Raw genomic sequence first — 20010 nt, forward strand, 5'->3', positions numbered from 1 at the left:
CGTCGATATTGACTAAACTAATCCTAACCTTGAGCTAAAAAACGAAAAAAAAAAGGGACAGACTTTTATCCCAGAGTAATTGTCCAATCTCTTGTGCATGTGAAATAATTTGTTAATACAGTATCTTTCACATCAAAGTTACAATGTGCTTTACATGGATACATCAAGAGCAAAAATGAAATACTAAAATGTAACAAGACAAAATGAAATACAACAAATACATACAGTAACCTTAACATAGTTCTTACCCTCAGATTGGCCTAACCACTGCTAGCCTTAAGAGTCCTAACCATCAAACAGCCCATTGAAGAATGGAGAAGAAAGCCTAATGTCCTCAAGACTTCACTAGCCAACATGTCATTACTACCCAGGTTTAAAACTTAAATTGGTCCTTACATTTGGGTATTTTTCATTAGCAACAGCCTTATGTTTTACGAAACATACTCTATGTAGATTAGGCTTACACAGTCCTACAGTAAGATCTTGATATGGGGTTCATTATAGTTATTTGACTTAAGGATCAATGCATATTGACAGTGAAAACAGCCAGTTGAGAAGTTAATTAATGACATCGCTAATTAGATATCTGAAGGAGTCTAGAGACTCTGATGATCTAAAGCAATCAGTGAAAAGTGAATGGGCATACAATGTCATTAGAATACTGATTCATCTGGCAAATATTTGGAATAATCAATCTAGACTATGAAGAAAAGCTAATCAGGAAAAGGGCAAAGGATTATGTCCAGTTGTCTAAAATAATAAGTAATTAAAATCAAGCATTGTACAATACATAGTTGGCATATTCAACAGGTCAGACCTCACATCAGAGAGACTTGGGGATTATGATAAATAGACAATCAAATAAAGGCAATTACAAACGGAGGAGATTTCAATGAAATCGGTAGTCGACAGGAAGCTTTTCTCCCAACCTGATGGGCCCTCAGCCACCTCGGTATAATGTAGCAGTCAGATAGTAATCACTGATGAAAAGCATTACACATATCTTGAATTGACTGAATGGACCAAATGAGAATTGGACAATGACAAAATAACCACGTGGGAAAGAGGAAGGGGGCTTAAATGTCATCACTAATAGAATATTTCCCTTTGACACATTTAGGATCAATAGATATAGATGACTAGCCTGGAAATCCAGACCGAAATCCGAAAGATTAAGGGTCTGGCATTGAGTAATGAAAATGGCCCAACTCGAGGGGAGGCACCAAGCATGCATTTGAAAATCTCACTGCACGCAATTGGATAACACTACGACCAATCACAACTATGCACGGGGTGACGTATCTAGAGCCCCATACGCTTAGCTGCCAGTGGAGCTAACTGGTAGATTAAACTGTCGTCATCTGTTTAGCTCACCTCTGGCCCGCCTATATCAGATACACCGATGTGATTGGTGCAGCTCGGCTACAAGGGCATAGTTAATGAGCATCATTACTCAATGCCAGAGTGACTCGCTGAGCAAATTCAGATTGTGCTCTCGCGAGAACTCTGGATTTCCAGGGTAATAGATGATGGAAACCAGCACAACACTTTTCTATTCAATGTTAAATCTTTATCCTTCTCCATTCTTATATGTACCTCTTTATAGTAAACATTTTATACATATAGTATAGTTTTTTTCAAGGAGCTCAGACTGTCTCAGACTGTCCTCCAAACTCCTCCACGTTCTCCCTGGAGATCCTCTTAGATCCCTCCATAGGTCATATTCATCTCATTGCACTAGACCTCTGTTGTATAATTTTGTCTCTGGGGGATTAGAGCAGGATGAAGTACATCTTCTTTCCGAAAAACGTCCCTGCCGTGCAACACGTCAGTCAGCGTGGCGCGTGCTGTAGTCTCAGAGTTCAGAGAGGAGACACTGATGGGACAACGTGGGCCTCCTACACAGCCTTCTCCGTATTCAACATGAACCACTTTAACTTAATCAAGAAAGAAGAAGCATAGCGCATGAGAGTGAACCACGCCACCTCAATTAAAACTTCAAACAACCCCCGCACTCGTGTGACGACAAAGCTGGACATTTGACTGACTGAACAGACAGTGAAAGGCGGAATATTTTTGCAATGATGGCAGACTCAGAAGATCTTATGTAGCCATGTCAAAGTGGAGAAAATCCAATAACCTGTTATTTTTTTTAATTTCTTTTTAAACCCGTGCCCATAAATCTTGTTTAAGAATATTCATGAATTAATAAAGTTTGCAAAATCCCTAAAAAATATCCCATTTCAGGGGTGTTAAAGTCAAATAAAATGTCCTGGTCTGAATCTGGTTGGTTTGGTGCTAGGACAGCCAGGTTATGGCCCCCATTAGGCAAGAAGAGGTGAAGTGTCTTCCTCAAGAATTCTCAAACATAAATATATATTATATCGCATTCGGATACAATCCTCTTTTCTCTTGCTTCCACTCAGACCAGGTCAGAGCAAAAAACAGCATCCCCTGAGCTGGGAGGCATTATGTGTCACACTCAAGGACATTTAAGCAGATTGGCCGCTTGCCAACTGTAAACCTGCTCCTCCTTTTCTGAGCATGTGTACAATCTTTATTTATTGTATGTATTTATTTATTTCCCCAAAATTTATTGTAGCCTGATGATTTGACCAGCCAATCAACATGGTCAGGCGTCAAGCAAATAAGTTACTTTAAAACCCTTAGCATTCAGTTGCCGAAATCTGCGTGAAAATGCGCACTCCTTCTCAGAGTCTTAACCTATGAGCCACACTCAGATTCAGTTTGACTTTGACAGTAAACTTTCCCAGGATGAAAATATTTTTCAATGTCCATCGCAAATAAATGTCAATGAATCTGCTTAAAAATCATGGGAAAAAACACTTCTTGTAACTCCAGAGCCTGCCTGAGAATCATCACGCTTTTTAAGTTTTCTTCAGTATATTTTGTAATTCGGTCCTATTTGTCTGTACGCCTGCTAAAAACTAATTTGGCATAATTTTAATGCCAATTTAATTAAGTTTGCCATAATGTTTTAGCCCACAGCATAATTTACTGAATTAATGGCAACATACGCAGGCATGATACCGCCTTCACCTCAATACAATTGAGGTGAATGGAATTTTGTTTAAACATACAAGCAGTTGCCAAGCTAGAACCCTGGTCCTCCATTATTTAGCAGGCTGCTCCTACTACCTTATTTACTTTATTTACTACTTTTATTTACAGTATTTAATCATTTATCTCCTTTTCACCGACCTAAAGCTCCCTGGTTATTAACTACATCGATATGGGCTTATTGCCAAAGCGTATTCATGCTGAGGCTTCTCCACTGCCTCGATAAGTTTCCCAAACAATAATTGCTTTTACAGGAGAGAAGGAGATGCAGCATGGGCTCCCAGAGCATAAGGGTCTTTCCCAGAAGCTGCTCCTCTCCACAGTAACTGTCTGTGCTCTGCTGGCTGCTTGCCTAATTAAAGGTCAGTTAGCTAGCTGGGTGCCAAAGCAGCATAAACACATTAAAGGGAAATGCCACTCAATGACGCAACTCAGTGGAGGTTTGTGAACATCGGGTACTGCGTCCCCTTGCCTGGAACACCAATATCACTCTTCAGGTAGTGCTGGTGAGAGATAATGAGCTTGTACTGCACTCTCAGCTGTCAGACCTGGCATTAGCTTGTTTTCTTTTTGTCAGAGTAAAAAGGATTCATCCTTTGAGTTTGCGATTGTGTTTCGATACAGCTGTTCATCAAACTTGTGTCCATGTTTTTTCCCCAGTGAGCATGACTTGGGTGAGGATGACATTTACGACTGTGTGCCGTGTGAGGACGATGGCGATGACATCTATGAGGACATCATTAAGGTGGAAGTACGACAACCCATGGTGAGAACATTTTGTCACAATATGTGCCCTTTTATCATTCAAATGTCCCTTGGCAACTGTGCTCGGCGACTGTGAATGAATTTTAAATCAATTATTGATGAAGGAATTGTCTCAGGTGTTTGTCATATTGTGAATGTGATGCTTGCTGAAGGCCTATGATTGAAGGGTTGCATGTTCTTAGTCACCTTAGACTTAGACGCCTGTCTACGGTGTCAATTAGACAACACTTATAGCCAGGAAGGATTCAATGCACAAATAGTGCAAAGAAGAAGAAACACACTTCCCCCCACTAACCTTAGTATTTGCATTTGCATGACGTCAGATCCCTAACATAACTGGTGACAAAATTGACTTCTGACTTGCACTGCTTTGCCTTTCCCATGCTGCAGATCAGATACATGCAGGTGAGTGCTGCTGTGCTTGTGACTCACCCCACCCTATCAGCTAACTCCCTCCACCACTTAATTTAAAACAAACTCATAGCATCCCAAGAGAATGACCTGGCGGTTAGATTATTGACCTGTGCCTCGGGGTAAAGGAGACCCCATCTGGTTCAAAGTCTGACTCAGGGCACATTGGAGACAGTTGTGACTTCAGCTCGGTGACAGCAGTGTAAACTGACGTCAGCGAGGACCACCAGCTGCCACATCGAAACCTCAAGGCATGAGACAAATAAACATTATCCTGCTGGCTTTGAGTCCCGCTTCTAATTGGTTGATTACATCCTGGATTGAGGCCTGGACTGGACTTGTATTTGTCCATTGTTAGCCCCAGTTTTTGTATTATCCGCACTGGTTGTGAACAGCCAAATCTGTTCCAGGTGGCTTAGTATCATACACTCCCACAACATTGAAAATACTTATAGAAATGAAACCTCTGTCTATGTTTTTTTTTTTTTTACCATGGTCATATGGGCAAGTCATTACAATATGCATTTCAGTATATTGTCCTTTCATGTTTGTACATTGAGACATACATCCGGTCTCTTGAGAAATGCTTTATGTAGATAGGTTTGTATCTTTTCCCCATCCTCCACTGCCCACTCACATTGTGCTTGCTTGCATGGCCATGAATTAAAAACCTTTTGTTCATCTACATATGCCTTGTCAGCCAACCAGCCCACACATACAGTGATACACAAAAGCTCAGTCATTTCCCTTTCTCTCCAAAGTCAATCTCATCCCCACCTTACTTTACTCTAGCCATGGCAGCAAACTGAAATCAAGTCAGTGTGGCGTAACATTTTTATCTGGTTCAAGTAGATTTGAAAATCCGGTCTGTTTTAATTAAATTTACTTTTTTGTTTTACAGTCCAACCTTAAACACAGCACTTAACTGCACATCCTGTTCACTTTTTTCCTGACCATGTTTCAACACAGACTTTACCATTCTAGATTTTTGGATGCATTTTTTTGCTCTAGCCGCTTTTGCTTTCCATTTATTTGTAGACGGTATGAAAAGCAATTAGCAAATTGAGTACATGTTATGCCTAGGACTCCCTATTAAGCAGTATTGAAGTGAATGGATCATCCTGGTTAAATAAAGTAGAACAGACTCTTAAAACCAGCTTGAGTCATGCAATCCATTACATTCAACATCAAGCCTACATTCATTTTTGTCAATGTTACATTATGGTTGGAAAAAAAATCTGCACTGCATTAGCTCATACAGATAATGCATTTTGATGGATACACAACTCAAGCAATTTTCAAGAGTGTACTAATAGATTCTATAGTGTTTGGAAATTATTAGAAACCAATGGCCGCCTGGAATGGTAAAAAAAATGTTTAATTTCTAAAACAATGCAGCTCGGTTTGCAAAATGCGTAGCTGTGATGATATATGTTTTGAGAATTAACTGAAACATAAAAATCCACTCGTGTGGCCTTTTTTTTTAATAAAAACAATTTTTTAAGTTAAATGTAGAACTGGTCTAAAATCATGCAGTCTTTTTGTTCTGATTCATACTATTTCCTTTTCTCACCATAGAAAATGGGTATGACAGAAGATGACAAGAGGAATTGCTGCTTAGTGGAGATCCAGGAGACTGAAGCAAAGTACTACAAGACTTTAGAGGACATTGAGAAGGTGGGTGTCAAAATATGAGCGCACATGCATTCGAGTGTGTTGATAATATATGCATTTGTTCCTGGCACATGCAATGTTGTGTTAGAGTATCCTTTTGTCACTTCTTTTTTGCTGGTGTCTCAGGCCTGTCTCACAGCATGGAAATGTCAGCTATTGGCAGATTCATTGGGGAGCACAAATGTCGCAGGAGCTGATCGATAGGGTTATTATTGGCTCAGCCCACACACCAAACACTAATCCCTGGGGCTTTAAGTATAGATACGCACATCAGGCACAAAGACATATATGTGTGAACACACACGTTGGGGAAGCTATTCCCAAAAAAGAGAATTCAGTTACTTATTATACATTACGTCTCTTTCACTTACCCATCAGCATCTCTTTATTTTGTCCTGTGTTACTGCCGAGAAAAGCCGACAAACTCAATGTGCATCCCCGTTAAACTGCTAATTCTGTGTGCATAAAGAATCACAAACTTGCTCACACATACACCCTCTCTCTCAGTGTAATAATGAATTATTGTTGAGATCAGTGCTGCTAACACATCACTTTCCCCGTTGACAGATTTCGTTCACGATTTGATGGAGTGCCACAAATCTTCAGCTCCACTAATTTCATTAAACTAAATGTGTATTCTGTGTTTCCCACGTCGGACCAACGCAAGACTAAATGAGAATAAATAACCCCCTTACGATCAGAGGACTCGTTAAGCTTAATTGAGTTGGGGTTAATAAAGCCTAATTTCTTCATAGCTTCTTAGTTGATCTATTTGTTATTATTATGATGATGGAATGTGACAACCATAACACGTTAGGGAAACAAAAGGCGGTGTTCTCTTCTGTAAGCATAAGTGCAGCATAGAGAAGAGCTGTTACCATCTATTGATGGCAGATATAGTGTTTTGGCCTTAAATGAAATAACTTCAGCCCTGTGAACCAATATTGGGGCTCCATCTTTTAAAGTGTAGCGTGGTATTGATTTTCTTTGTTGCTGCAGTTAACTTTAAGTTGCGCTGTCCTTCAAATATATCCTTACACATCTGCTGAAAGCTTAGCCAGAGCTTTATTTCTTTTTAGCAATACATTTTTGACATGAAAAACTCTGAGTTACAGTATTTGTTTTTTTACTCTGTTCACTGATTTGTTTCTTGTTTCTCTTTAGAATTACATGATCCCGTTGAAGCAAGTCTTGAGTCCACAGGACATGGAGGCTATCTTTGTCAATCTTGAGGTGAGTAACCGCCCAAGCGAAGAAAACAATGTCTATACAGCACGCCTGGATGTGTTGCACATCAAGTGAATAATTCAATATGTGTATGGATGGCTGAATGAATGACATGATGTGTTGAATGTACATTTGTTAGGGGTGTAACAATATGCAAAATTCATGCTTTGTTATGCAATGAGATTTTGATGTCACGGTTCAATGTTTCATCACAGTGGGGGAAAACAAGATATTCAATTTCCTTTCATCCTTTTTCAAAACCTTTGCTGTGGCATATGGACTATAATTCTAGTTGTACAACTTGGTCAATAATCAATCAACAAAAAGCAACTAACTTTTGTCTCTTAAACTTTAAACTTATTACTTATTACATTTTAAGGGAGTAGCCCAGTCTCAGCCAACTTCTCCAGCTGCCAGTCCACACTCCATACTTGGTTCGTAATGGAGACTTGAACCGGTGACCCTCTGGTCAAGCCAAGTCCCCACTGACTGAGCTAATGCGCAAATTACTAAACTGTGAACACCTAATGGAACATTATAGCAAGGACGTTGAGCATATGCTTGAATCCTGGGATCTTATGATTAACCAATTAGGGTTCTTTACATCTCTTTATGGCATATGTTGGCAATAAGCAACATGTGAATAAGGCCAGCCTTATCCTTTTACTACTGTAGCAGTGTTAAACGAACAACAATTGATACACCAACAACAAACTTTGATTTTTTTATTTATCTTCTTCATATGCCAAAACAGACTGTAATTAGACTGCATCAGACTAAGACAGCTGTAATCATTTGAATCATAGGGCATACCAAGCCAATATGTAAGAAACGTGTCGGGGTGAATACATGTATCATTGCATACCTAATGTACTGTATATCCTTGGAAATAGATATGGTTCTATCTATGTATATAACTCTGTATAAAGGATTAGATAGGTTAGATTTGGGTAGATTCTAATGTTGATTGTGATTTTGCCTCAGGATGTAATCAAAGTCCACTTTGCCCTCCTGCGAGCCATCGACCTGAACATGGTCACTGGAGGAAGCGGCCTGGGGAAGATCTTCCTCGACTTCAAGGAAAGGTCAGTAACCAGAAATCGTTGTGTTTTGTTGGTCTATGCACATGCTTTTTTTTTGGGGGGGGGGAGTTACATAGACTGTTAAAATCCACTTGTAGTTGAGAGGAAGCTGCCTTTTTTTCTGCCCTTTCAAATCTAGGAGGCTGCATCATGTTGAGTGTCAGCAGATCGGTCAGAGGATTGCTGGGATTAGTGTTCAAAGAATAAGTCAATTAAAACAAAACATGTTAGAGGAAAAAGCTGAGAGAGCATGTAACCAATTGTTCCGCATTCAACCAAAGCGGTCAGAGTAAATCCACTCAAGACTGCATTTGCTTGTCACAGTTATATTCCTGTACAGTGGTGTCTCCTCTTACACTACCACATCATTCTCTGTTATATAGCATTTTCTTTGCATTTGTAGTTCGTTGTCTCTAAACTCAGGTTCTCACACAGCCTGGATTTGATACTGAACTATTTCATTACTATTTTATTTGACCAATGGATTCTTCCTTCTCATCCAGTAAATTTAATCTGTAATATTTATTTTTTCTTCTTAAACAGGTGACAAAATCGCCACATGCAGTGATAATAATTTGACCCCATTTCTGTAAATCAACAAAGTATTTGCTGAAATTAGGATTAATGTTCATCAAGTCCAGCAAGGCCTGCCTTATCCGTTCTGTTTCAAGATCAAACATTCTTAAAATAAGTGCATTTAATTTCACAAGTTCAAATATTCTTACTGCACAGACAGATTGTTTCACTTGTTTTCAAGAAACTAATGTTTGAGGGCTTAATTATAGACAGAACGACTTGTTCAGAAGGATATTTCTGTGGTATGGGGATTAGAAACGCCCTGAACCGAGAATGCTGAGGTTTATTGGCAAACTGGGTTTTCTCTCAGATGGATCTTCATCTTGCCCAGCTGCTGAGCAACGTGGATAATTTGCATCCTTGAGGGGAGCAGTGATTTGCCTCCCTGTTGTGCTAAGTGTGGCTGCTTCATAGGTAATGGTAATGATGGGGTTGATAGGTTCTGGCCTCGGTCATGATTCCATACACAGCTATGGATATGCCACTCTCCTCAAATGATACACCCATTACTGCAAAAGTGAGTCACACTTCACTGCGTGTGTGCGTGTACCTGTTCTTGCATACATAAGCATGCATTATATTCTTCCGCCCAGTGATCCTGATAGCACACTTACTTTTTTCCCCTCTTCCTCATCTTTCCAACTTGAAACAGGCAGTCACAGTACTTCTATGGGCGACGCCAGTTTGCATAAGTAATAGGCTCATCGTAGGCCTCTTCCTTAAGCCTAGAGGGCCATGTAACATAAAGTTGTGACACTAGAGACTCTGTTCCTGCTAATAGACAGAGGCAGGCACATGCTATCTCACATATGCACGCATGCCCACACTCCTACTGTATCTGCTTCCTAGTTTAGCTCATCTGACTCTCTGATCTGATTCTGTAGTGGTTGGAAATCTTCATTGGCACGCAATCACAGATAAGGTCCAGCTAACCAAAGGTCCCTGTAAAGGACTGGGAGGTTGTCTCATGAAAGCCCAGAGGATTCACATAGAGAAAATGAACCTGGAAAAATACAGGAAGAGAGAAATAGTATTTTCCACAGTTCCATTTACAACATTGTTGTATGAGTATTCTAGTGATTTAAGCTCTTTTTGGAGGGTTTTGAGATTAAAGTCAATACAAAAAAATTGCCATGTAAGAACAAGACAGTCAAACTGTTGGCATTCAATTGGAAACACTATAAACTAAAATGTAATTGTATACTGTAGCACAAAGATTCCCATTCATTGGAACTAAGGGGACCAAACCTTGAAAAAAGAACCCCATACAAAAGATCTGCATGTAGTCTACCTGGTTGTTTTGTAATGGATTTTAACCTTCTATCTCTGACAGAAATATCTAACATTTACCTTTGATTCATACACAAATTTGTTGATGACATACCGCTCATTGTTAATATTTATCTCTAGCAACATTGTCAGAAATGCGAAGCAGGGTTATTTTGAGAAAATGGTTCATTAGATTTGCAGATTCTGTGCGTCACAGGCTTTGACTCTCTGCATGTGATTGACATGTATACCTGGCTCATTATGAGCCACTGCGGTGTCTTTTCTCTCTGTGGCAATAGGCAACAGTGACCAGGGGATTTGGACTCGCACAGCACTGCTCTCATCAGGCATCTCACAGCGATTTTCCTGAAGACATGGCTCTGCATAATTAATTTGGTTATCTATGCTTGTCCCTGTGACCTTTACAACAATATACTTGTATCTTTTTTTTCTTACGTTGGTGCAAAAGATGAAAAGCTTTTTTTTCTATTTTTCATTGATCTGAATGCCATGCTGAAAATATCACTGGTTTATCTCAACTACTTCTCAATTCTTAAACAGGCAGAACCGGGCTGCATGGAAAAGTGCGCTCAAAAGGTCTATAAACTAAATGGGCATCTGAGTACCCTCTTGTTGATATCCTCATTTGCGACATTCCCCAACTCATTTCCGGAGTAAGCTGGCTCCCTGATATCCTTGCAGTGCCTAATCATGGCTTCACTATGAGCCTCTTTATTGGAGGTATTTGCTTTATGTTCTCCTCCATTTGCTGTGTGCTGGATATGTTGAGTGGAGGTGAGGGGGTCCCAATGCCATGTGTCAGAGAATATTAGCTGGCTCCACAGCCTGTCACTTCTAGTTTACTTGGAGATTGGCTCGGCTCGCAGGGCTCCACGTGGGTGGGGGTGAAGGCCCAGGGCGCAGTTACTCAAAATTGCATTTTCTAAGAAAAAACATGCACAACAGCATCCTAATTATGAAAGGGGCCAGCACAGCAGGGCAATATCGCTGGCCCTGAAAAGAATACAAACAAGCCAGTTTTTACTGCACCGGCAACTTCTCCAACCCAAAGATGTTACTGTCTCAAACAACTCTGCCGTTTAATGGTTGCTGTGCAGCTTCTCTTTTTCCTTTTCCCCCCGCCTATTCGCAAACTTCTTTTTCAAATTTGGTCTGCAGTAGGTTTTATAATGGCATGAGTGAAAATTTGACTATTGGCTCTAAGAGAAAGTAACATCAGCTTTTAAAGTAACAGAAAATAGCCGGTGCAACACAGATGTCTTCTTACTTGATAGTTTTATTACTTAAGGTGCAAAACAGTGACTAACGTTTCAATGTAGAGTTACATCTTCATCAGAGTCCTTGGAGAGAATGGGCAATGAAGCCCTTAATAAGAATCATCAACAGGTGCGTAAGGGGGGGCGTGTTAGCTGCCTGAAGATACACCCATCTCAACCAAGGTGTTACACTCAATCACTCAATGTCATTAACGGGCGAATGCCCACACACAGTTCAAAAGTGATTAAAAAACAATGTTGATAAGTAACAATGGTGATACGTAACAAATATAAAATGTTAACAATACAATGGAAATAAAAGTATATTCATCTTAAATACTATACTTTAACATATTTTGACTTTAGAGAAAGCAAGTTAAATTAAATTCTTCATTTAAACCTAGAGGTTCTAAAGTGCCGAGTGTGTGTATCCAGAACGCTTCCCTGCATAGAAGTTTATTAATGATATCACCACCCTTGGTTGGGGGTATGATTTTCTCAATTCACCAAAACTTCAGTGATGCAGGGGAGCCATGATTGGCCTGCTTATAATGCCTCGCCATGGCATATGTTAAATTCTGGGTACGAATAGCTGTCTTATGTTCAGATATTCTTAGTTTGAGTTGACGTTCTGTTTGGCCTATATAAGCCAGTCCACAGGGACACTTTAGAAGGTACACTACATGTGTACTGTTACAATTAATAAATGAAGAGATGGAGTATTTCTTCTGTGAGGATGTGAAAATTCCTTCGCATTGGTCGAGTTAGAGCATTGCGCACAGTTACCACATTTATAGAAACCCAAAGGTGGGTTGTGGAGCCAAGTGGTCAGAGGTGGATTAGACATATCTGAACCAATCGGTCACGAATGTTGCCAGCACGCCTAAATATAAACCTAGGCGGATTGGCACATATGTCTTTGAGTGTCGGGTCACTCTTCAGAACATGCCAATGCTTGCGAATAACATTTTTCATTCTTCCTGCTTCTGGAGTGTAGCCGGTCGAAAAAAATACTCTAGGTGTTGTATGTGACTTAAGTTTTTTCTTCAACAGTTAGGCGCGATCTGTACTAAGAGCCCTATCCCATGCTTTTGTAATATCAGATTTGTCATATCCTCGTTGTTCAAAACGGTGCGCTAAATGGGCTGCTTTTGACATAAAATCAGTTGTGGTGCTACAATTTCTTCTGACTCGCAAAAACTGGCCCACTGGTATGTTGCGGACTAGATGAGACGAGTGATTGCTTTCGGCTCTTAACAGGGTATTCCTACTAAGGGGTTTGCGATAGATGGTGGATTGTAAAATATTATTTACGTCCTTAGAAATAGTAAGATCTAAGAAATCAATGGACTGATTATTACATTCCATAGTAAAGGACAAATAATCTGTGGAAGAATTTACATAAGTCAAGAAATGATTTAGCTCATTAAGTGTACATATGAAAAGAACATAATCTATATATCTGCGCCACAGTGATATTTTGGAATGAAAGGGGTTATTTTCAATATTGTGTATATATTTTTCTTCCCATAAACCCATCACCAAACAGGCATAAGAGGGTGCAAAAGCACTCCCCATAGCAGTCCCTTGAAGTTGTAAATAAAATTTGCCAGAATATTTAAAGAGATTATTAGATGATGTAAATGATCTCGACTAGATTTACAAGAAATTCTGATGGAGGCAGAACATCAGTGGGATGTTTAGCGAGGTAATGCGACATGGCTTGTAGGCCTATGTGGTGGGGTATGCATGTATAAAGACTTTGCACATCCAAAGACACAAGGATATCATTGCTTTCGGGCGGGCGGTTATTCCTAGGAAACCTCCTTCTGCTTCCTTGCCAATCATATACTGTCCCGTCTAACATCAGCTTTTGTTTGCAAGTTTACATTTTGAACTTTAAGGTTCCCTGTGGAGTTTCTCTAGTTAAGCTGTGGATCAGTTTCTTTAACAGTCGGTCCACGTTTTGTTTGTCTAGTGCATGCTCACGAAACGAGAGTTCAAGCTAGTTTACATTAATGTAAAAATGCTTCAAAGAAATCTGCGGAAGGAAGGAAAGGAAAGAGGAAGAAGGACATTCTTTCAACACTTTTGTTGAACCTCAGTGCACACAATACGTTTTGATAAGTAACACTGAATTTAAACATAACTTTTGTTTGTTTTCCTGAAAACCCCACAGGGTGCCTTTAATGGGCCCATCCTGCTGGCTCAGAAACTGGCACAACTTTGTCTTTGTTGTCTCCTTGTCATCGGCCTGCCAAAGAAATCGTAACTGATTCATCTTTACATCTTTAGTTATGAGGGGAAAAAAACATTTGCTCAATTGAATAAGAAGGCAAACAAGGCCTGTGATGCACACAGTACCCACATCAAACCAGGCACTGCGATTGTTTGGCTTTATAACTGTTTGAATATTCTGCATGATATGTTAGAGCAATGCTGTGATCATTTTGTTCTGGCTTTGAAGCTCTGAGATGGAAGATGTTCAAAGTTGCTTCAGCTGTTTTGGAAAAGGCTGATACAGAGCTCAATTAGCTTGGACTATCCAATTTAATATTTGCCATTTAATTAAGATACGGAATCATGATTTATGATTTTTTTATCTTGTGTACAAAATGGTATTTTATATTGCAAAGATTCAAGCAGAGATACCAGGAGAAAGCAGGAAATGATTAGCCATTACCTCCCACAGTGATGTGTTCAGACGTGGTGTGTAAGTAAGGACTATACTTACCACTGTGCCACGGATTAATTATGGATGACTGGGACAAGAGTGGGTGTATACTGCAGTGTGCTTGTGTGTCATCAGCCCTTTTCTTCCACTGCCTGTCTCAGTGAAGAGGACCAAGCCTCTGACTAGCCTCTCAAGTCTCAGACAAAAGGCTGTTATTAAAGGTGTAAATATACAATTTGTTTCCACACAACATGGTGTCCAAAGATCCAGTTATTGTTTGTCTAGTTGTGTGTGATTTAGTGACCTTGGTTGTGATATTTGTGTGCCAGAAAGATTGCCTTCCTTGTTTGTTTTTTATTTCTTTTTCAATCAGTGTCATTTATATGATATATTAAAGCCATTTGAAGCTGTAATGGCTGACGTTTTTACTTAACAGTTGCCTATTTACACATCGGGCTGACACGTGGCAACATTAGCATTCATATAGAGTTGAATGGAAGTCCAATATACACGTATATTGGTTTCCACCATCTCCTGACAGCATCACCTGGTTCTGTAGCTGCTAAATGTTCCACTTTCTTTACCAGCTAGTCGCTAACTTTGTATGGCTGCCATTTGGTGCTGAGCAGGTAGCGTACAGTGGATTTATCAGAGTAGGTTGCTGGGAAATGAGGCTGATGGGAACGCCGAGACTTCAAGAGCCTAAAGTTGCCTTCTCATTACACTATCAAGGTGCTGGCTGTCTGCTTGGACATGGGTTTGTTTACTACAAGTGGAAACTTTCCCCAGGCCAGGCAGTGGAGAACAAGCTTCTTGCTCCAGGCACACAGTGGTGCACATGAAAAGACACACATATACTAAAGGATGGCTTTCTTTTAAAAACGGCCAGATGAGCAAACGTTTAATCATTTTCATTCACTTAGCTCTTGCCATTGCTGTGAGAGAAACATAATTGTGGCCCCTTTGAGTAAATGTTCCTTATTAAGACCACACATTGATGAATATAAATGAGCATTCAAGTAAACTCCAAAATATCTAGCCTTCACTCATTGTACAAGAAGTCCCTTAAGAAGAACATTGACCATTTCTAACCTCAGAAGTAGCTGGTTCGCGTTCAATTTGTGGCTCTTTACTCTTTTCTACTCATGGCTGGCAGTAATATCTTCTATCACTCTAACTCCTAAACTGTTATAATAATGCCCACATTCACACCAGAAGCTTGAGCCCTTTGCATCCCTGTCATGATAAGGTACTATATGACGGGTGTCTCTGGTGCCCTTGGATCCTCTCTACACTGCACAGTCTGCCTGCTGTCTTATAATTGATCAGGGCCCCATTAATCTCAATCGCTTTGTCTTCCTGGAGGGGCAGGAGCTGAGGGGAGCTGTCTCTCCGAGTGTGCATCAAGTCTTAATCAGAGGGCTTGTTAACCCAGGGCCGGTTTAACCAGGCAAAGGGCCTCACTGCGGGGGGGGGTAGTTAGAACTCTGCCTAGGCTCCAGTGAAGCTACAGGGATCATCATTGGTAGTCTTTGTAGAGCAGATCATGATCAACTGGGTCTGACATAAATGCTACTTTCAAGACGAAGGTTTCGGTTCACTTCCACTTCTGCCAAAACAGTCGGACACTGAATATTGATTATGGACATTTATAAGTTGTCATATTTTGTTTTGGGAGCAGTAGAGTAAAGTTGCATATTTTTAAAATCTATTTACAGTAATACATCGTGTTTCATGTGGCATTTCATATGTATGTTGACTTATAGTAAAATACTGTCAATGTGTTTTAACCATACTTTAAAGCAACATAACATATCCTGAACAACTGTGTCAATTGCAGGATCCTGGTCAAGGCTAACAATTGTGTAATAGCAACACAAGTAGAAAAGATGTCACGATAATGTCAGTTAGTCAGTAACATCCAGCTAATGTTTGCTAACAGAAAAGTGGATTTAAAAAATTACCATTTGCAAAACAAATACCGTTATAGTGGCAACCACCCCACTATAGTTTAACCAATGTTGCTTATTTGGAGAGATTCTCTGTTGGGCTGCAACCAACAATAATTTTCATTATCAATTAATCTATTTTGTTCTTGAGAATCGTTAAGTCTGTATAATGTAAAAATAGTTGTATGAGCAAATCATCGCATTTGAGAAGCTGGAACCAGCAAATGTTTTTCATTTCTGCTTGAAAAATGACTGACACTATTAATCAACTCGAAGGGCAGTGCAGACCTCTGCCATCACATGCCCTATCTCGTAATGTTAACATTCCAACTTGAGCGTTTAGGACGAATTTTCCAAGTCGGGAACATTTTTCTGATTTCTCTGACACCACATGAAGCAATCTCGCAATGTTAATGACAGGGTACAAAAATGTAGTTTTTCAGCCCCCTGATTAGGATCCACTCCAAAAATGAATGGGTCCTTCCTTGGCCCATGCTACACACTTTCACCAAGTTTCATGAAAATCGGGCCAGTGGTTTTTCTGTAATCCTGCTGACAGACAAAGCCCAAAACATGACCTCCTATTATAATTAGTGGGAATGCTGTTCAGCAGCATTCCAACTATTGTTATCCTGTTCTTTATTAGTGGGAATGCTGTTCAGCAGCATTCCAACTATTGTTATCCTGTTCTTTATTTATTCTTATTCCGTACGTTTTTTGGCTCTCTGTAACTTCTGCATACGTTCAGCTATTAAAACCATTCAACTTTTAAAATGTTCAGCTCTTTCAGCTAATGATGGGACTTCAACTTTTTTTCTACTATTTATACTTTTTAAAATATTAAGCTTTTTATGACTTTTTTTTAACATTGAAGTCAATGAGAGCATGCTTCAAATCCTTCAAATCTTCTTCCGCTCCCAAAATGTTCAGCTCCTTCATACTTTCACCTACAGACGCCAAACAAACTTTAAAATGTTCACAAAATATTCAGGTATTAGGCTATATCTTTTCAGTTTGATATCTTTTACAGTTTTTGTGAAAAAGCTGTTTAAGTTTAGTGATCATTTCAGGATTTTTCTGCGTTTCTAGTGAGTGTGTGTGGCGTCTGTCAGAGTGGATGATGTCATCGCTAGAGTGCAGCACCTTAGAAAAAATATCTTTGTCCCCTCTCTATAAATTGCTCTCACGCCCACAATATCTTCTTGTCATACACAATTTATACATCAAAACGTAGGTATTTTTGTCTAGTTTCAGCCAATGTGCTCTGTTTTGCGATATGCCTTATACGTTTGGCTTGATGAGCTTCCAAATGACAAGATCTCCACATCTCCCTCCATTCACTGCCATATTAAACGTCCTCCACATTTCCCAGCGAAACGCAGAGCGAACCACTTTTTTAAATCGCTGATATGCCCACATTTTTAAGTTTATCAACATAAATCTTACATGAATACGTTCACAAAGGTCTTGTGTCTCTAACGGTGAAGTCGGTGTTTCGATAGCATGTACTGTTGTGGATTTATTAAGGCTTGTTTGAAGGCTTGTTTGAAGGGTTCTCTCACACTGTCTCTCACTCGGCATTAGCAGGTGTGGTGCAGTTTAACAGCAGGTGACACGGTCGTTAACCCTTTAAGCGCCAAAGTCGCAAAATTGCGACATGACAGCGTACTGAATCAAACAGCTGTTTTCTCTAAATAGAGTGTTATATGTCATTCATACTCCCCTCCACTAGTTGGCAGACATCCCGTACTTAGACCTTAGCTCAGAAATACGTCATGCTTCAATGCAAAATGTTCGAGAAAATCCCATCCAAACGTGACTTTTTTTGTCAAAAGCGACTAGCGACTTTTCTGGTGTTATTGGAGACGTTTGTGGTGTTTGGAGACTCGTGAAAGCACGTATCACTCAGCAGTTATGTGTTCAACGAGGAGCGGGTGCTGCCATGAGCCCCTCCCCCGTCCAAAAGCACTCACAGGCGGTCAGTCTCTCAGTAGCCTCGCACAGCGAGCAGAGAGGAGACACACAGCACTCCGCGTCCAGCCTGCATTGAATCACGTATGCAGCGCCGTTCTTGCCCTGGCTTACAGAGCGGGGTGTAAATGTAAATGTTTCTTCACTCTTACACAAAATAATTAGGGACAGGACGCGGTACTGAATCAAACTGCTGTTTTCTCCGAGAAAAAGTTATACGAGGAGCGGGTGCTGCCGTGAGCCCCTCCCCCGTCCAAAAGCCCTCACAGGCGGTCAGTGTCTCAGTAGCCTCGCGCAGCAGTCACAGCCTGCCGTCAGAGCAGAGAGGAGACACACACCACTCCACGTCCAGGCTGCACATGAACAGCTTTCTGTTTACATGTATATGCTACTATATGGCACAGTAGTCATAATTTTGAACTGTTGGTTTTACCATATACAGTTTTCCTGTCCATTTGTTAGGCTTTGTGGTTGGGGGGGGGGTCTCAATATTGTTCATATTGTCTCTGTACTGTATAATAATAATGATAATAATGAAGAAGAGAAGAAAAAAGAAAAGAAAAAGTGTCCTCCAATAGCAATGAGGTGGTGGGTAAAAAAAAAAAAAAAAAACTAAATAACGCCTACTGTTTACATGAGTTTTGTGGTGTAGTAATAGTTCTACAAACAACATAACAAATGGATGGAGGGCGGTAAATCTGATGAAATAAGTTAAACTCTCTTCTAAAATATCAGGTATTTCATGGAAATTACATAATCCAATATGGCCGCTGCCATATGATGTCATAATATGCAAATTAGATGGGAAAATTTACTCCCGAGATAAACGTTAGGTCATTCTCAATATTTGTCTCATTTACACTTTGTCTCTATCTCAAACCACTTTCAAGCCAGAGCCTTCTGAAATTTAGGTGTCAAAATCTAGTATTTTTAAAAATAATACCCGGCGCCTAAAGGGTTAACTGTTCAAAGGATGTTTATAAACACTCGTCACCATGACAACACTTTCACAGACAGCAGCAGCAGTCTTTCAGCCTTTTCAGACATTTCTGCATTTGTGAGTCATTATCAGTTAGAAAATATACTCAGACCTCACAATGTTCTACATCATTTCCAATCCTTACAATTTCCCCTTTTTCAAAAAATCTGTCTCTGAATAGCTGTAGAGTGCCACAGGTGACATATTAACAGCAGGTGTGGTAATGACAGATCAAAGAAAAGCTTTATTAGAGCTGAAGGAACTCCAGTCAGCTATACTGATGATAGCATAGTGGATATGTTGTATGCCTTTGGTGTGGGAGATATGGGTTCAAATCCCACTGTGGTACACCTGTCAATGTGTCCCTGACCAAGATGTTATTTCCCTTTTTCAGCTATTCTCACTACTTCAACTTATTCTTACGGATTTAAGCTACTCAACCAGTTTAGCTTTAGCAATTCAGCTGTTGACGTTTTATTTTGGCTCTCCGTAACTTCTGCATACATTCAGCTATTAAAACCATTCACCTTTTAAAATGTTCAGCTCTTTCAGCTAATGATATGACTTCTTCAACTTTTTTCTACTATTTATACTTTTTTAAATATTAAGACATTTTCAGGTAATTCATTTCAACTTTCATCTTTGACAGTATTACAGTTCATCTTCCAGCTTTTCTAACAATGTATTTTAGCTCTTCACTTAGATAATGCAGTTTAGCTTCCAACTCTAATACTTTTCAATCATAGTGTAGTGGTTATGACACATACCTTTGACATGGAAGACCTGGGTTCAAATCTTATTCTGCTACATTAACTGGTGTGTCCTTAAGCAGAACACTCAATCCCTATAGCAATTTGTTTTCTTTCCTGTTTTTTTTCCTTTTCTTTTTTCTTTTATGACACATGCCCTTGGATTGGGAGACCCAGGTTCGAAGCCCACTTTGAGCCGTGTTACATCTGACATATAGCAATTGGAAGTTGCTTTGGATAAAAGTGTAAGCTAAATGAGATGTAACGTAATGTTGTGATAATCTTTATAGCATGACACAGCACTTTTCACCAGACATAAAAAACAT

General features: G+C 39.8%; 1 protein-coding gene across 11 annotated transcripts in view; it reads left to right on the forward strand.

The window, feature by feature from the left end:
- Positions 1–20010, forward strand: part of vav2 (vav 2 guanine nucleotide exchange factor) — a 234543-nt gene that overhangs the window by 187415 nt on the left and 27118 nt on the right. For 7 of the 11 annotated variants that reach the window (XM_031277509.2, XM_035991526.1, XM_031277513.2 and 4 more), the window contains exons 5-9: positions 3742–3847; positions 4237–4251; positions 5836–5934; positions 7096–7164; positions 8143–8243. In XM_031277509.2, the coding sequence (XP_031133369.1) occupies positions 3742–3847; positions 4237–4251; positions 5836–5934; positions 7096–7164; positions 8143–8243 (390 nt within the window). The remainder of the gene's footprint in view (positions 1–3741; positions 3848–4236; positions 4252–5835; positions 5935–7095; positions 7165–8142; positions 8244–20010) is intronic. The other 4 variants (XM_035991528.1, XM_031277512.2, XM_031277517.2 and 1 more) reach the window with 1 other exon arrangement.

The sequence above is a fragment of the Sander lucioperca genome, chromosome 14 (assembly GCF_008315115.2).
Source record: "Sander lucioperca isolate FBNREF2018 chromosome 14, SLUC_FBN_1.2, whole genome shotgun sequence".
Lineage (NCBI taxonomy): Eukaryota > Metazoa > Chordata > Actinopteri > Perciformes > Percidae > Sander > Sander lucioperca.